General features: G+C 30.4%; 4 protein-coding genes across 7 annotated transcripts in view; 2 read left to right on the top strand and 2 right to left on the bottom strand.

Annotated features, from left to right (window-relative positions):
- LOC101499562 (2-Cys peroxiredoxin BAS1, chloroplastic) overlaps nt 1-251 on the bottom strand; it is a 3,209-nt gene extending 2,958 nt beyond the window's left edge. Inside the window, exon 1 of one of the 2 annotated variants that reach the window (XM_004494182.4) lies at nt 1-251. This exon is cut by the window's left edge and continues 78 nt beyond it. In XM_004494182.4, coding sequence (XP_004494239.1) covers nt 1-162 — 162 coding nt within the window. In that variant the 5' untranslated portion in view covers nt 163-251. The other variant, XM_073366082.1, reaches the window with a different exon arrangement.
- A 2,083-nt stretch (nt 252-2,334) lies between these two features.
- LOC101498714 (uncharacterized) lies at nt 2,335-3,845 on the top strand. Its single transcript, XM_004494179.4, has 2 exons — nt 2,335-2,976; nt 3,239-3,845. Exons 1-2 carry the CDS (start codon nt 2,491-2,493, stop codon nt 3,299-3,301), a joined length of 549 nt encoding a protein of 182 aa, XP_004494236.2. The 5' UTR covers nt 2,335-2,490; the 3' UTR covers nt 3,302-3,845.
- Nucleotides 3,285-5,864, bottom strand: LOC101499038 (HVA22-like protein j). Of its 2 annotated transcripts, none has more exons than XM_004494181.4 (8): nt 5,723-5,864; nt 5,437-5,500; nt 5,307-5,347; nt 5,112-5,210; nt 4,614-4,670; nt 4,463-4,526; nt 3,937-4,152; nt 3,285-3,678 (listed from the first exon to the last, which is right to left on the bottom strand). In XM_004494181.4, the coding sequence occupies exons 3-8, from the start codon at nt 5,336-5,338 to the stop codon at nt 3,571-3,573; spliced, it is 576 nt and encodes a 191-aa protein (XP_004494238.1). In that variant the 5' UTR covers nt 5,339-5,347; nt 5,437-5,500; nt 5,723-5,864; the 3' UTR covers nt 3,285-3,570. The 2 variants fall into 2 exon arrangements, with proteins under 2 accessions (XP_004494238.1, XP_073222865.1); XM_073366764.1 differs by having other exon boundaries at nt 5,749-5,767.
- A 3,755-nt stretch (nt 5,865-9,619) lies between these two features.
- On the top strand, nt 9,620-17,082 carry LOC101498373 (uncharacterized). Of its 2 annotated transcripts, XM_004494178.3 has the most exons (14): nt 9,623-9,810; nt 9,891-9,995; nt 10,084-10,157; nt 10,252-10,323; nt 10,427-10,455; nt 10,527-10,577; nt 11,108-11,158; nt 11,393-11,452; nt 11,559-11,641; nt 12,283-12,430; nt 12,654-12,704; nt 14,509-14,613; nt 15,781-15,959; nt 16,858-17,082. In XM_004494178.3, exons 1-13 carry the CDS (start codon nt 9,725-9,727, stop codon nt 15,925-15,927), a joined length of 1,062 nt encoding a protein of 353 aa, XP_004494235.1. In that variant the 5' UTR covers nt 9,623-9,724; the 3' UTR covers nt 15,928-15,959; nt 16,858-17,082. The 2 variants fall into 2 exon arrangements, with proteins under 2 accessions (XP_073222318.1, XP_004494235.1); XM_073366217.1 differs by lacking the exon at nt 14,509-14,613 and having other exon boundaries at nt 9,620-9,810.
- The last annotated feature ends 1,717 nt before the right edge of the window (nt 17,083-18,799 follow it).

Raw genomic sequence — 18,799 nt, 5'->3', positions numbered from 1 at the left:
AGAGCGGTTGATGGAAAGAGAGAGAGGAAGGGAAGTGCGCAATTTGTGAAGAGAATTGGAGACATTGGGGATGGAGAGGGAAGAAAGAGGTGGAGAAGTGAATTTGGGAGAGAAGAGGATGTTAGGGTTTGGAGATAGGAGAGAAGAAGCAGAGCAAGTCATGAATGAATGAGTGAGTGAGTGTGAGGTGGGAAAACAAGTGAAACGAAATCGAAGATAAATTGCAAATTGAGATATAAATGATAGCAATATAGGATTAGGGAGTATGGATGCTGCTATATATCATATACTTAGTTAGTATATTTACTATTAAAAAAACATTCCAGTATTTACTATTAAATTCAAGTGATGCTAGTACAGTTAGAAAAGTAAATCTAATATTCACCTTCAAAATTTAAACTGTGTGATATGGACATTGGAAAAATACGACTTTTAGTTTATTTAGGGTTTTAAGTTTTTAATTTAAAATTTTAGTTATTTAATTAATTATTATTTAGTGCAATAGGTAAAGCCACCTAACTTAAAAAAGTACATGCCATGTTTATTTTTATTTATTTCATTTAACAATAAAAGCTAATTTTATGACTGAGAAATATTTAGAGGACGTTGTTGAAGAAAATATTCAAAGAGATTAAAAATAAAATTTGATATATTTATAAAAATAAAATTATATTTAATTCTATTTTAAATTAATAAAAAAATACCAAAAAAAAATTACTGGTACTACAAACATTCATTCGCACTATTCAATAAATAATTTACATTTTTTTTAAAACACAAATAATCAAATAATTTATTTATTTATTAGATAAATTAGATAAAAATATGACATATATTATATATAAATAAATATAAAAATTTACGCTTGTTAAAAAATTATATTTATTTTAAAAATTTAAATGAATATTTGTATTTTTATAATGTTGAATAATAATATATTAGATTATTTAAATAACAAAATTACTCAAATCATATAATCCTATGTTATTTTTTATATTAATTATCAATATTTTATTTTTAAATTTATCGTCTTCTATTTTTTTAATTTATATTTTATTATATTTCAAGTTTATATATTTTAAATTAAATTTTTTAAAAATAATTGAGTAAATTATTGTTATTATCGTATCTCGCTATTTCTAAATCATCTCATATTTAAGATAGCTTTTTTAATTAAAAAAATATAATATGATAGTATTGAAAAATAATTTATTATATTTCATCAATCTATCAAACAATTAATTGAGATATAATATAACAGCTATATTACCTCATATCCACCAAATAGATCATAATAGTACACCTTCATTTTGTATAAAAAAACATTACATCTTTGATTTTGAATTGTTTGAAAGAAAGAATCTGAATTATGAGTGAAAGATAAACACAAAATTAATAAAAAGTTTGATATTTTTGTAGTCATATAAAATTTTTGTTCCATTTTAATATTTTTATAGCACTAAACTTTTAGATTCTTAAAGGAGGAAAAACACTTTTTCTTGAAAAAAATATAAAAATATCAAATTAAAATAAAGACTGTGAATATTTTGATCATTTCATTAATATACGTTTCTTTTTTTTTTTCACTCACATCCAACCAAATTATAAAATAGAAAATTTTGACATTTCTTTTCTTCTACTCTCTCTTCTATAGCAAACAACAAAATATTTTTACTTTCTATTCTCTTTTTTTTCTTTTGCTTTTTTGGAGATGGTAACTATACTCATATTTAACGGGTGTCTGGAAGAAAAAAAATCCAACAATGATTTGGATAAACATCCACACATGATTTAGAAAATAGGAGTTAGAGTATATATACTATAATACTCACTCGGCTCCGCACATATATAAATACACTCTTTATTTATTTATTATGTTATATATATATATACTAGTATTGATACTTTTAAGGGCTCCGCACATATATATAAATACACTCTTTATTTATTTATTATGTTATATATATATATATACTAGTATTGATACTTTTAAGGGCACGGTTACCGATATTTTTTCATATTGCAAATAGAGAGACAACAATTATAGATTAGCCTACCCAAACTCTTTTACCCTTCTCAAAATTTATCCAATGCCATCCTTACTCTTTCTTTACTTTACTTCCTTCCACTTTATTTTACTGCCAAACAATTAAGAAACAGAAGCCAACAAATTTTTTTTAAGAAAAAAAGGCAACAGTAATATTCAATACAATATATTAATAAATAATATTATAGCCTTGATTTTGGATTGGTTGAACTTGGAGCGGAGATGGAGAATCTGAATTATGGAAGAAAAAATATAAAGACAAAATTAAAAATATAAAACAATAATGGAACAATGACAAAGACAGCTTTTTTATTTTCTATATTAATATTTATTCAATTATTTTTATGTTGTAGAGTACACATATTTTCCTCACTTTTTTTGCATTCCGTTCCAACTGCGCGTTTCTCGCGACGACGCCGTCAATCCCTCTACTGTCGAAAACCATGTACGACTTTACAACCAACGCCGTCACCTCAACCACCAATCCACCGTTAGAATCTCCGTCACCACTTATCCGCCGCCACAACTCCATATCGGCGGTGACACCCAACAAACTCCCCCCTCCAGCAACAAAACCACCCATGCGAACCTCAAGCTTAGATTTAGAGCTATTTTTACTCAAATCCCCTTTCACTTCATACACATCACTCAAAGACATGCTCCCTTCTCCTCACACCGCCATCAATTCTCCAACCGCCTCATCCGCCTCATCCGCCGCAATTAACTCCGGCTACGAGATCTCAATCCGCAATCGTCTTGTTAAGCAAGCTGCTTGGGCTTACCTTCAGCCTATGTCCTCTTCTCCCGGAAATTCCACCGCCCCTAACTTCCTCCGCCGCCTTTGCCACAGTCTCAGCACCTTCTGTCACAATCTGGTTTCGGGTTTGACCCGGATTTTCCGTCGAATACTTCACGCTTTCAGTGGCCAAGTAAGAACGTAGCACCACCCTTATAATGGATGATGGACCCTTATTTTGTGGTCCCTTGATTTGTCTTAGATTGATTTCAATATTGAAAAATATATAATATATTTCTCAATTTTTTTTCCTTTCACTTTTAAGAGTTTGTATAGTTTTGAATATGCCTCTCAATTGTTATGGCCTCAAAATCAAAGTGGAAATGAATAAAATAATAATATTTTTTTTAATTGTTACTGATTCCAATTATGTTTTTTTTTTTCCTTCATAAAAGGATATATTGTTTAAGAGATCTAAATTCAGTTCTACACGAACAACAATGGTGGTAAAAGAATAATCATCTAATCACAAGTCACAATGGAAACTGTTTCAAAAGGTAAGGGATATAGACAAAACAATCTTCAGCAGCACGTTGTTATTATGCTAAGTAATTTGCAAGTAGTAAGCATCAGCGATTCTTTTTTGGGTCAATTTAAGCATTAGCAATGTATGTACAAAAATGTTACATTGGGCCTATTGTGCTTCCACGTTTTCACCATGATCTGGTCCAGGCTCTCAGATTGGGCTGGATCACTGTATATGGAGTTAGTTGGACTTTGGAGGTCCCTACTTCTTCTTGCGGCCCAAGAAATCATTTTGTTGGATATCAAACAAAGCTGATCGTATTTCAGGCAATGGTGGGGCACTAGGAACAGGACCCTTTCCATCTTTTTTCTGCAACGTAATATTATCCTTAGTAACAGTACTAGTAACAGGGATTTAAACATTAAAAAAATCACAAACAATGATTTAAAATTTATAGTCAAATGAATGTAACTACTATGCTTGTTCTGTGATTGTGACCTCAATGAATAGTTTTTGTTCATTTTCTTAGTATACAATTTTGAAACCTTTTTCAGTCGCAACATGTAACTTTGTTTATTAACAACAACGAATTAGTCAATTTTGAAATGGTTGAGAGGTTGCTACTACCTTAGAGGAGGTTTTGCCGGAAAATCTCTTGGATTGAGCAGCCAAGTGATCAAAAACTTGAAAAAATGCAGATTGCCCCAACTCAGTGCAATTTTGCCAGTAAAATATTGCTAAATCCCATCCCCTAACTCTCCACTCTTGGAACTTCTTGTCAAAGTCAATTTCATTCTTAGATACATATGGTCGCAACACTTTATTATAAACATACCCTGTCCCCTGCATCAACCAACATTTATGTCATCAACTATCTGAAGATTAAACATGACTTTCACCTTTCTTGGTAAAATGAAAAGAAATCAAACAAGAAAATCATTGAGAAAAAAGAGTATATGTTAAACAGTTAAATTTTGATAAAGTGTCTTGTCTTGTCTGAATAAAAAGTTTACACTATCAACAGACAACAAATTACAGCAATGGTATATGTAAAAAGTTATACGTTGCCTATATAATCTAACAATTACAATTGACAACAGTGTAAAAAAATCTTTACACTATATGAATTAAATTCATCTAATGACGTTGTTACCTTTGTTTTGGGATACCACATGTAAATAAAGAGGGCAAGCTTCAATTCTCCATACAAGGGAAGCCTTCATAAAGGTTCAGTATTAATTTATTGCACAAATCTATATATCAAAATTAAACAATATACAATGGCTTAAAACTCAAGCACTCACCATCCAATAACTACATCTGCAAACTTTTCCAGTACTGTGAAAAAAGCTACAATTATCCTGCAGATTGAAAAATGCACAAAAACATAAATCAGAGGCACTAGCTCTTAAATCAAACAATGATTTATGAGAATTCAACATAAATTTTTAGCAGACACTATCATCGTACCATATAATTTCTACATGACAAGTAAAGGGCTTATAAAATGAATACTAAACAAACATGCTGATAAAGAAGCACATGATTCGGTTCAATGTTTGAACCGCTTTTTAAGCTATTGACCACGATTTTGCTATTATAAAAAGCAGATCCGTTTCTTGGCACAAACTCAATGACTTGTTTTTTATGATTCTTAATCATTACTAAAGGTCTTTATCCATTTTTTCTACTTTAAACAATCCAAAATTTCAGTGTAATAATCTTATTATGTAATCTTAATGTCACTAATTAAATCAAATAAGAAGGTGAATTGTTATTATTTTAACCCAACATTATTATACCAGTATTGACACCAGAAACGAAGTTCATCCATTTCAACCCTGTTTCTTTCCACTGTTTTATAGCATTCAAATCCAGGGTATGCATATCCCAAAAGCAATCTGAAATTCAAAATGATTGAAAAGTTTTAGACATAACAATAACAGTAACATATTAATTAATCTCTTTAAATCACAAAAAAGAAAGTATATACTTACATAAGACAACGAGTAACGAAATCCCCTAACATTTCCGACCCCTAGAATATAAAAAACAACAATCCATCAAAATTCTGAATTCTACAAAACAGAAACAAAAAATCATAAAGATATTTTATTCAGCATTTACCTTCGGTTGATTAATAAGTCCAACGTTTGACAGAGTCAGAAATCGAACCGCTTTGTGTGAAGTGCTAAGGAAAATTGACAAGTCCAAATTAAACTTTGAAAAAACTTAAAAAAATTATGTGGAAGAGATGAAGAAGAAGCATTGAAAATAAAAAAAGATAAGTCAGATCACAAAAATGAGTATGATGTGTATATATAAAGGAAGTGGAAGGAATAACGCATTAATTATTTTTGTTTTACTTTTCTTTATATAGAAAAGTAAGATAGTAAAAGAAGAGAGGAATTACGCGGGATTGAATTTCTTGCCACGTACGCTTTGCTTTGGTATTCTTCAATCTTAGACGCTACTCTTGCTTGCTTGTGCTCTTTCTCTTTGGCTATCCTTCTTTCTTTTGCTCATATAGACCCATTTCTGTCATATGGATTCACCGCTTGGCAGTTAATGCACTCATTCATACAAATAAGGCCATTTCCGTCATTTAAGAGTATAGCGTAGATTATACAATTATGGCTTTTTTGTATACGATAATATATTTCACCTCCTAAAAATAGATTTATAATGTATTTGTTTGAATTTAAATTAAAAAAAATTCATTTAAAATTTTTAGGGATTTATTTAAAAATGATTTTTTGATTCTCATTTGTTTATTATCATAAAAATAATTTTTAATATATTTGTGTACAATTTTATAAAAGTGTTTTTTTAACTATAAAATAAATAATATGACTTTTTTAAATACACTAATTTCTCTTTGTTTTTATGTGTTATGTTTATCTGTCTCTTTCTTTTATCAATTACTTTCTACCTCTATATCATCATGTTCGATTGGATGCAGTAATAACCACATTGATGTTTGCCCTATTACGCGTTCTATTTCTTCAATGCAAATTTTATAAATGGTTATGTTTTCTCGTTATCTCATCTTGCGACAATTCTCTCACCATACTCAACAAAATTCGCATATTTTTTTATTTTTATTTGTCATTTTAATTGATATTTAAGTCAACAAAAAAGTTAAATCACATGTTTAAACACAATTCACAAATAATCTACCGTTAACCAAATTTTCAACTCCAAACCTGATAAACATGTCGTCATAGTTTAATTATCGATACTAAGACATTATTAGTTAGTACTTGATAAAATATTTTCTATCTAGGTTTCAATATCAAAATCATTTGTTCTGAAAACCATTGAAATATTTTAATTTGGTCACTTCAAAATTTATTAGTTTAATTTATTTTTAAATACATTTTTAAATTGAATAATGTACCTTAAGTATTCATAAAAAAATAATAAATAAATACACAAAAGCAATAAATAAACACACAAAAGAAACAAAAAAAATTGTATCAACATGTGAATAATGTAAAAATAAAATCACTCAAATAAAAGGCATATAAACAACAAAAAACGAATAAATTGAAAAAAAGAATAAAACTTACTCTATGGAAACCTAAAGAAAGTGACATGCAAGGAGAAAAACGGTCACACGAGTGAAGGGGTAAACCCATTTAATGAAAATTGATGAAGAAACCCCAAGTAAAAATTGACATATACTCATTAAGTTTAGTGTTTTTTAATTTTATGTCATCTTTCTCCCTCACTTGTTGTAAGAGATAAATGTGACAACAATCTATTATTTTTAACTTTTTATTTTTAATAAAAAAATTGTTTTTAAAAATTTGAAACAAACACTATTTAAATAATAGAAAATGATTTTTAATTTAAAAAATATATATATTTTTTCATGAAAAAATCTTAAACAACCACACCCATAATTTTGATAACAATATACATTGCATCTCTTGAAAATAGATATTTCTATGGTATATTTGAAAATTAACATGTAACCATTAAATTAAATCACTAATAGTTGAATGATACGTCATCAATAAATGAATTATATTTTAGATTTAATATCATCAATAAATGAATTCAATGACCTTTTTTTATTAATTTAATTTATTATTTTATACGAAATAATGTATTTAATTATTAAAATTAAATAAATAAATTTACTAAAATTATGAATTTCATTAACTTTAATAAATACTATAGTAATACATATGTAGATAAAATAGAAAAAAAATCACTGATCAAAGTATTTATTACACACTTTTTTTAATAATACAATAGAATTTGTCTTTAAAAATATATTCTACTTTTTTTTTACTCCAATCCTCTTCTTAATATTGGAGTTGTTGAAATTTTAATATCTAAAATAAGTGTCACATTGCCAGAATCAAGGCCCGTCCAACATAGGGAGATATACTCGTATACGTTTTTCAAGAGATATACTCTCTTCTCTTTGATTATGTTATTTAATTTCTTGGGTGTGACGTAATTTTCATTATTTATTTTTTATTTAATATTTTTTTTTGTCATCTATCTTTTATGTAGTTTTCGCTTTAATTCTTAATAAAATAGTTAATTTGTATAATTTTATAAAAAATAAATAATTAAAATGATTATTTAGTACAAAATAAATTACTAAACTAAAATATTAATTATCAAAATGAATTAAGAAAAGATAAAAGGTCAAAATAGATATTAAATAAAAGATAAAAAAGTTAAAATTATATTTTAATTAAGTAAATAACATCAACAGTTGATGTTCAAATGAATTGTTGATATTATAGACACATACATGATCAATCATGTGTGGCTATAATATCAACAATTGATCAACTCACTTTAACAATTTTTTACTTTAAATGAGTTAAATTCAATTTCTTTATTAGTGTTTTGCGAAAGATAATGAATTGTTGATATTATAGACACATACATGACTAATATGATTATTAAGTACAAGATAAATGATAAATAAATAAATAAAATGATTATTAAGTACAAGTTAAATGAATTGTTGATATTATAGACACATACATGATTAAAATGATTATTAAGTACAAGATAAATGATAAATAAATAAAAAAAATGAAGCACCAAAACATATATTAAATAAAAGATAAAAAATTAAAATTATATTTTAATAAAGTGAACAATTGATCATCAAATGAATGATTGATATTATGATCACATATATAACATGTAGTAATAATATCAATAATTGATCAACTCACTTTATAACCTTTTATTTTAAATGAGTAAAATTTACTTTTTTTATCAATGATTTTCCTAACACTCGTGAATTAAAAAAACTGATATTTATTTGAGTGATTGAAATTTAAATAAATACAAAATATTTTAAATATTAAGCTTTTTTTTTTTGAAACGGAATGAATATCTATTTTAATGCGAATTCAGTGTAATAATGTTTACAAATAAAAGGAAGAAAATGTTGGGGCAGATTAAAAAGAGTGCAATTGGCTAGAATGCTAGATTAATTAATTAATGGTTTCACTGTAGTAAGATGATTTAATATAGCATTGACTTGTTCACGAAGAGAAGGGTTGTTGAGCCAACTAAGCAACCATGTTGTATAACAAAAACTGTTTACCGGTTTTTATCATTATGTGTTTGTCATCACTCTTCATGAAATTTGGCCTCGTCGCAGCGGCGAGACGAAATAAAATTGAAGGATTCGTTTGTAACTTATAACTTATTGATAAGGAAAAAATGGTTCATTAATAATTTATTCTAGTACATGTCACCAAAAACATTACAGGATAACTATCCAAGTAAGTTGAACTAGTACTGATTTGATTAGATGAAGTTGTTAACTTCCTCGAACTTTTCCGTCCAAATAAAATCGTATATAAAAATGACCGAAGCATATCTAATTTTTATTTGACATTCACGAAATAATATTTTAAATTCCTCAACACAATAGACGTAGAAAATATGCACACAGTAGTTGAAAATGTTAGAAATAAATTAATGTTCATAAGTATCTTCTTTGTAAAAAGAAATTCCTCAATCCATTAAAATTTTATTTAAAATATAATAGCTATTAAAATTAACTAAATTATTTTTTATATATATCTATCTATTTAATTTTGAATCAATAATTAAAAATCGTCAATTTACGGTCTATTTTATAAAAATATTAATACTCCTTGAACTAAAATATTGCATAACTTCTTTTAATTTTTTTTTATAATGTGTTAGCAACTTATTACTAATTATCTGTCCTTTAACCTCTTTTGAAAAAATCTCTTTATTTTCGATATTCGCCTTTTCTTTTTAATAAAAAAAAAATAAAATTATATACTTGTTTGTTGCAGTGTAGTTTATAGAAATGAGTTAACTAGCAATTCCAGATGTTAAGCTCAGAAATGGTCCCTCGTCTTGCAATAACTAAAACTAATCCTTCACATTTTCAATGCTTATAAAAACACCGAACCACTTCCACCCGATCATTTTAGCTTCTGAGATAGCATACACGCGCGATTCAAAATTACCCGTAATGTAAGCTATAAGATTTCCCTGCTACTTCGATTCCTTTAATTTAACCTACAAACTTTCATTCTCACAGTTTTGTCTTATAGAACTAGGTTTAGTGCAAGGTGCTTGAACAAGGACATGGGTGTAGATGATAGTTTGCTTGCTAAGGATAGAAAACGTGCCAATTTTCGATTATGCAGCTTGTCAAGGTTTTAATTTTAATTTTATAATTTATGTGTCATTTTATAGTTTTATTTTAATTTTATAATTTATCAGTAATTTTGTAATTTTATTTAGTTACACCTCTGAAATACTGGAGATACAAGCTGATGCTCCAAGTTTGCATGTTCTGTTTGTTCCCGGAAATCCAGGTGTGGCTTCGAATGTTTCATGTGGTTGGCGATTATATTTTCAATGTTATATTTAATTTAAAGTTGTGGCGTTTGGTGTCTTTGGTTATTGCAGGTGTTGTTTTATTCTACAAGGACTTTGTGGAATTTCTATATGAGCTTCTTGGGGGAACTGCATCTATCACAGGTAAGTAAAGGTAGTTATTTCTTAATGATTACTTATAATGTGGTGTGGAACTCTGATTTACTACTATATGCTTACTATTCGTGTTTAATTTGTCATCTATCAGCTATTGGCCATGTCTCTCACTCACGAAAGGTACGTACGTTTTGCTTTGTTTGATATGTCAGTTGCGTTGGTGTGCTGTTTTTACACACTTTTCTTACTAGGATTGGGAGCATGGAAGATTGTTCTCTTTAGAAGAGCAAATCGATCATAAGGTAATATAATGCTAGCTGTTTTCATCTTCATATATCATTGGCTGGTTTTAGTATTAGGTAGTTTGATAGATGGTTTTTGAATACTCATTTACTTGTTGGCGATAGCATACTGTACATTGGGAGCATAAGTACTACAAAAAGTTTAATAAATTTAGTAACCAGAAGAGCTTAATTTGAAATCATCCATTTTCTGTACTTCTATGCAGATTTGTTGATTTATCTATGTATAGTATGAATGGTATGGGAACAGTGGCAGAATTGAGTTCTATTGGAATGTGTAGCCAAACCTAAAATAAGAATTATTGTTATGTAATTGTTTATTGTAGTATGTAACAATGCAGTACTACTACTACTTTGGGTTAGCAAGTTTATATTTCCTCATATTCAAATCACTGTGTTCCTGTATCTATTTTCTGGTGTAGCTGGAATACTTTTATGCTTGCCATTTTTCTCCATTTTTGATTTAGATAAGTGTACTTTTTACAGTGTGTTGATATGTTACCATAATATTCATTTCCGTATTTTTGTAGATTGATTTTATCAGAGAGGAACTGCAAAATATCAAGATTCCTATAATACTGGTGGGTTCTTTTACATCAAAAACCTCCAATATTTTTCTCCAGTGTCATTCTGATTTGCGGAGTTGTATGAACCACAACACCAATTTGCTGCAAACTGATCTATTTTTTATCATCTTTGCTGCAAATTATTTTACGTAAAACTTGTTTTATCCAAAAATTGTTCTGCTTATAGAAAAGTTCAATATCATTTACTGAAATGACGTTTTGATAACTAATTTAGAGTTTTCTTACCAGGTTGGGCACTCTATTGGTTCATACATATCTATTGAAATGTTCAAGAAGTCTCTAGAGAAGGTGATTGGAATTCTACATTTTTAATTAAGCATGAACCTATCATACCACCCGTCCATAGTTTCTGATCTTCATAAACTTTCTGCTTGCTATTCTGAGAGTTCTGCAGGTGAAATACTGCGTTGGACTTTATCCATTTTTAACATTAAACCCAAACTCAACAGCACAGTTAATTATTGCAAAAATTGCACAGTAAGTTTGACATCTCCCCCTCAAAGTCATTGAAGTTGTATTTGAGTCTCACGTTGTCAAGGTTTCTAGGTTTTTGGGATGTGCAATGTATATATGTATTTGGGCTCCCTCCTCCTTTGAGCTAGCTTTTGGGGAGTGAGATCAAACCCATTTAACATGGTATCAAAGCCGGATTTTGTAGGACATGTTGGAATTGGATCAGACCCATGCTGCATGTCAGGGTGGCTATTGAAGTTGTATTTAAATCCCACATTGTCAAGGTTCCTTGACTGTGCAATGTTTATGTGTTTAGGCTACCTCATCCTTTGAGCTAACTTTTGAGAGTGAGATCTAAGCTCATTTAACAGCCCTTGCGACATTGCCTTCTTTGTTAGATATGACATGAACTAGTTGTGATGCTATCAGTTTAGATATCACCATTTTGACATGGTTCACATTCTCTTTCTTACCTCATAGGATTCAATTTACATATAAAACAATTTTTAAGTTTAACCTTCACATAAATTTCGTATAAAAAATTGGTAATTATCTATCTGTTGTTGGTAACAGTTATCAACTTATCATCAAAGCTAACTAATGACAATTTTCATTTAAAAGTTCTATATGTTATTCTAAATGACTAATGGTTAATGCGATTGCAGATCACAAATTCTAGCTGCTGCTGCTAGCTACTTAATAGCATCGTTAGGATTGTTACCAGTCAAGACTTTGAGGTTTATTGTCAGAAAATCCCTTGGGAAGTCATGGTCTGCCAATGCAGTTGAGGCTGCATGCTCTCACTTGTCACAGGTTAGCTTTACTGTTGAAAGAAGGGATTCGATGTTAGGTCACATTAAACATGTAAATTAGTGGTTTTCCCATTTCTGATTCTTGATCCCTTTTCTTATATAGTTATATTGGAATACTAATAAAATATATATGTTTTATGATACTGATTCATATTTTTTTTACAGTAAGGTTACATTTTTATCTTTTCTTGTATTGATTTTCTCTAACTTCAATAACTTAACAGTACCATACCATGCGAAATGTCCTCTATATGGCCTTGACTGAATTCAAAAAGGTAAATCGCTTCCTTTCTATGAATATGCCTTTTATATTTACTATTTATCATTTTTTCGTTTACATGTGACATTTTTCTTGAGAATCAGCGTTTGAAACGAAACACTATAACATTGTTTGGTCCATGTACTTGTAACCGACCTCACTTTTTGGGAAAGTTTTAGTTGCTGTTACATGACATTTTTTTAGATTCTTTTACCTAGTTGGTAAGTAGGATGTAATTTTCTTAGCAACTTTCAAATCAATTTGCATTCTCCTCCTCCAAGCATTGGAACCAACTCAGTGCTCATCCCTCCAAGAAAACCACATCTGTAGCTACCTTCTCCCTTTCTGGTACACGATTGACTTGGAAATATCATTTGGCACGATACACCAACCTGTATAGGTCTTCCCTAGTAAAATGCAGAAGTACATCACACTCACAATGCCTCATCTCGTCATTGACCCCCCCTCCTCCCAGCTTCCTTCCCTTAAATCCACCCTATCGCCACTCCTTGATTTCACATAGAAATGTCGTTTGACCTCTTTTCCATGCGCTAGTTGAACCATTCAGCAGTTCCTCCAACCATTGTTGCTGCTCACTAAGCTCCTTGTTCAAACCCTTAGGTTATGTTTGGATGAAGGGTTTTGGAGGGGAGAGTTTTAGAGGGCTAAGTCTATTTTTTGTGTATATTTGAGATTTTTAAAAAAATTAAGAAAATAACGTGATAGATGATCATATAACATTTCAACCACACTTAACTTATTTTTAGAAACATTTTATAGCTTCCTTAATTTAGAAAATAAAAAAGCCCTCCCTTTCCCTCCAAGTTCTTCATCCAAACATACCCTTAAGTTTTCGTTATGTTCTTTCGTCCTGCCTTCCATCAGTTCTAAATCATCCTGGGCTCCCATGATTCAGAACTCTCTGCTAGTGATTCCAAATTGATAGAAACTTGAGACTGTGTTAAAGGTTATGGAAACCAAGCTCCTTACAAGTGGAGAACAGAGACCTCAATCCTCACATATGGTTCCCCCTTCTATGTCTGTGCTTCTCAATCCTGATAGCATAGTATAGAATATGGCGTCAGATTCAAATGCTATGAAAGGTAGTCTCTGCTAGTATACTTAGTGGAGTCTCTTAAGACCCCGCCTTCTATATAAGTATAGAATGTACTTCAGCTCATTCATTCATGAAAAGCAGAAATTAGAGATACCAGAAACTCTCCAAGTTCTCTCTGTTTACCTTTGCACTTTGTTCATCTTTCTCTTACATTTTCCCACTGCCACAATTCTGACACCTTGGAACCTTCTCTACAACGGTCTACCGAGGAGTCCATAAATTTTCAATTTTCGAAATGATATGTGCAGAACGTCAAATTTCATCATTGTAGTTTCTTAGTATGCTAATAAACTCGTTGGTGCTAGCGTAGTAGTGACTGTCTAGTCTTGTAAACCAAAGGATTGAGTTCGAATCCTCACTAGGAATGTATGGCTTAACGCCTCCCCCTCCCCCTAAATAAATAATAATGTTCGCCCTACCCTATTGTAAAAAAAAAAAAACTCAGCTGCTTGGTTTTGCTAATATGTAGCCTGTACTTTTCAGCTGTCCACAGAAGCAAAATAAGTTTTAAAAACTTGTGGCTTTCTTCATATTTGAGTGTATCTATTTTAAGAGGGTGGGGGATTCTCTACCTAACCTTCCTGTATTTTTGGGAACTCAAGCTTACTCATCTTATTTTGAAGTCTGAACACAAATTTAGTATTGCGTATTTTAGACAATGTTAAACTGCATTGATAGTCATTCCATGTGCGTATTATGTTAGTTAGCAGAGACACCAGATTGGGCATTTTTAAGAGAAAGGAAGGATCAGTGTGCATTTTTATTTGGTGTTGACGATCACTGGGGCCCGCTTCAAATGCTTGAAGAGGTATGTTATTGCATATTTTGGTTACTGTAATTATCATCTGGATTCTGGAAAGCTTTTGCATCATCTCAAGGAGTTTCAGAGTGTGTAGGGTAATTACATGCTTATCGTAGTCTTGGTAATCATTTATGGTACCAAAATGGTGCACCAAAATGATTAAAGTTCAGTGTCCTTTTTTATCATTGAAGAAAGATTTTTGTATCAAACAAAATTTGCAGAAATATTCTCTCGACATAGTAACAATAAAAAAAGCAAGGACCTATTTTTCAACTTGAAGCAAGAAGAACCTTTTCTTTGTTTTTTTAGAAAATTTTTTATAGCTGAATATTTTTTTAAAAAAATGTAAGCTTACAGTTACAGCTGTTCATGCCATTAAACTGAAGATTTGGTTTGTGTTGAGAACTTCACAAAAACTATGATCTGATCTTCCCTTTCCTCTTCTCATATATCCCTATTATGTGCTGTGGACCTTCAATTATACTCAAAGCGAGAAAGTTTAATTTATTTTCTCCGGTTTCAGTTTAATCAAGAAAATTGGAATATCAAATATCAGATGCACGTAAATTTGCAATTTACTATATTGATTATAAACACATGATTATAATAATTTACAGTCAGTGATTATTTCTCTTATTGATATTAATTGTATTTCTTTTTCTTTATTAATTTTTTGGACAATTGGTATTTTCATCAATGATAGCAAAATAAAATAGTTATGTGCACAACAGATAAAACTGGGGATCTTGCTTTTTGAAGTATACCCGAAGCACTTCCTTTTTACCCTTTTCTCTTTGATTGTTTCAAACAATGGACATCTGTAGTTTGAAAAACCGATGAAATAAATTGGCCCAGGTCCCCAGCGGCCCAAAGTTGGATATTAGAGGGTCTTCCAGTGTACTCTACACTATCTTTCATGTTTTCTGAGTGAGTTAGGCATCTGGTTAGAGTCAAGGCTTTCTAGTAAAATATTTATACTTTCAGGAAGGGATATGTAAATCTTCTTCCTGATTTTTTTGAGTAAGTTTTTGCAGTGAAATACTTTTGTAATAAGCATTGATTGAAATGCTATCTGTTTCTTTGATAAGCTTCCTTGTAATTTTTGTTCGTTTTCAAGTGTTCTTCCTTGTTTATGAAGTATTGTGCATAACTTATAGTTTATTCTGGTCGCAGATCTCAAAGCAGGTTCCAGGTATTGCCTTGTCAATTGAACGGGAAAACCACACCCATGGTTTCTGTTGCACTGAGCCTGGTTCATTATGGGTGGCTCAGCATGTGGCAAACTTAATTAAGAATCAGATGGCTTGTACAAACCAATGAGATCTGGCTCTTTGGCTAATGGCTTGAATAATGTAAGTTTTCCGAGTTAAAATGATTGAACATTTGTTAATTCGCAAAATGATAGCTCAAAAAAGCTGACTTGAATTTCCTTATCAATGCTACTAGTACAATAAGCAGAAGTACCAATGGTACCCAGAAAAGAAGAGAAGGGTTCAGATGAGAAGAAAATAATTCACACATTCAACATAATAATTTTTATTCCTCCCTCTGATTCTTATGCTCCTTCTCAGTGCACATAATCCTTCAGCCTCGATTTTATTATGTGCTTACTCTCCTTCCTATGATTCCCGGATCAATAACCATATTGCTGCTTGATGCATTTTGCCTACTACACGTGGCTCTTTCAGTGTTTGGGGTCATTATATGCCTATAGGCTGTTTTCAATATATTTTCATAAGCTCCTTAGATTAACTTATAGAAACAACTTACACAAAAGTTATGTATTGTAAAGTCTACCCTCATTTTCTAGTTGATTCTAAAAGCTGCCATATACATAAACTCTTATATAAGCGCTCATTGAAAAGCGCTTAATTAAGTTTTTTACTCAAATGCCTCGATATAGAGATAGAAGTAGTTTGCTTAACACACTAACTAATAACAGGGCTGTAACAGCTAACAGAGTTAGGTAGATCTGCTAACTACTCAAATATGAGCAGCTATACAGTCGCCGCGCAAGCATTCTATGACATGGTAGCGCTTGTCTCCCCGTCATAAAAATTGAAAACAATCCTAGTTGTTGTAGAAAGAGTGGGGTAAATATTTGTGTATTTATTACTAGCCATGATCATGGTGCTGCTTCTGTTTCTATGATAAGCTTCACTTGTAATTTGTGTTTGTTCTCAAGTTTTCTTTATTTATGGAGCATAGAATTATTATTGTGGCATAACATATAGTTTATTCTGGCCATAGACTTCAAAGCAGGTTCCAGGTATTGCCATATCATTGAACAATAAAACTACACCGGCGGTTGCTGTTGTGTTGAAGCTGGTTCATTATGAGTGGCTCAGCTTGTGGCAAAGATAATCAAGAACCCAGCGACGAGTACAAACCATTAAGGTCTGATTATTTTGCTCTTATTGGCCTGTGTTAAGGATTGAACCATTGATAAATTAATAAATTTAAAACAATTATAGCTTAAAAGAACTGAGTCACATTTCTTTATCACAATGTATTCTACTAAATTCATTGAAAAACAAGTAGTAAATTTAGAGTAAAATCGATTGAATTGAAAAACCAGCTGGATAAATTTTAACTGCAAAATTTGTTGGTGGAGGAGCACCATGCACCTGTCGATAGAATTTGCCATTCTTTGACAACTGTTTACTGTTATTGTGGGAAGTGGGAAAGTTTTTGCTTGTAGTCGTAGACTCTTGTGCTGCTTACTATAATATTATTTCGTATTATCATCTTTTACTAAAGAATTTAGGCTTAGTGTAATAGTTTGACACCAAAACACTAATATGATAAAGTATTAATTTAAAAAATGACAAAAAATTGATGGCGATCATGACAAGTAATCAAAATGGGTGATGAGTTGAAGATAAGCAACATCACGAGTGTCTTTCAGAAAGCTTAATCTAAATAAGCTTGTACCCCGTGACTACATGTGATTGATGAAACAAAATGTTTTTAATTAAATTTTCCTAATTTTTCTTTATATTAGTAGACATGATTCCTTTTTAATGCCGAATATCTGCATGCATGTGTGCGCATATAGGTTGTATAGTGTGTCATACTATAGTGATTTTTAAAAGGCTAGAATAAGAAAGACATATATTAAAAGTGCTTCAAGAGTAGTGATGAAAGTGTATGAAAACTTGTTTAACTTTTTAATAGTTTAAATTTGAATTTTTCCAATACAAATTTACCAACATTCACAATCAATTCATTGTCGGTTGTTCACGAATAGAGTAATTTATTTTGTTGATAACATATTTTCAGAAGTTGGATCTTTGAAACTTTAGGTGCTTACTAGCTCCTCACATATAGAGAAATACTAATAATTTCATTCATGATATTTACTCACATTTTTTTAATAATTTCTATTTAGAAAATTACGCGAAGAATATAATTCTTTTAATCTTTAAATGAATGTCTCACATTTAAAAGGAAACCCAACTCAATAGCTAAATTTAAATTATTATTTTGGGTGTTTCCTCTTTTATCCAATTAATTGTTCATGCTTCTGTATTTTAATAGGCTCTATCATGGTCCAAATAAAAATACAGTAGGATAGTGCAATTGATCAGATTTGTTTTTCTTTCTTCGATGAAGCTCTTTGAAAGAGATCGAATTAAATAACAAATATCTACAAATTACAAATCCAAACGGATATTCCTATTCGTACAAATTTTTAATATAAAAAAAGCTTAAAAAGTTAATCCTTAGTACTATTCTTGCTATGCTGTCATGTCAGCTGGTACTTGTCAAGTGTCATTAAAGACAGATCTTCAGAATCTCATACTTAATCAGGCACTTATTTTTCCCCAAATCAAAATCAATCACATTAGCAATACAAATTATCACTTTCAATATTCATTCATGCCATGCCTAAACCCTGAAATCCCTCTGATTCTCAATGCACGCGACCAGATGGTCAATCTTCTAGATACCTCCATCTACACATTTTTATTCCAAATAAAATCTACGGTCCAGATCATTTTACTGTCCACAAAGTTTATCGAGCCAATTAATTAGAGCAACCTTTATTACTTAGTTCACATGCAACACTAAATATTAGGACCTCCTTAGACCGTCCTCGTCTCAAACCATCCCCATAAATAAAAAGCCACTTTCTAAAGCAACACTATACAACCTTCTTACCTATCTTTCTTTTTCAATATTCTCTTTC

The sequence above is a fragment of the Cicer arietinum genome, chromosome 3 (assembly GCF_000331145.2).
Source record: "Cicer arietinum cultivar CDC Frontier isolate Library 1 chromosome 3, Cicar.CDCFrontier_v2.0, whole genome shotgun sequence".
In the NCBI taxonomy this organism is placed as follows: domain Eukaryota; kingdom Viridiplantae; phylum Streptophyta; class Magnoliopsida; order Fabales; family Fabaceae; genus Cicer; species Cicer arietinum.
The sequence above is the reverse complement of the archived record's forward strand: the minus strand, read 5'-3'. Positions and strand labels throughout refer to the sequence as shown.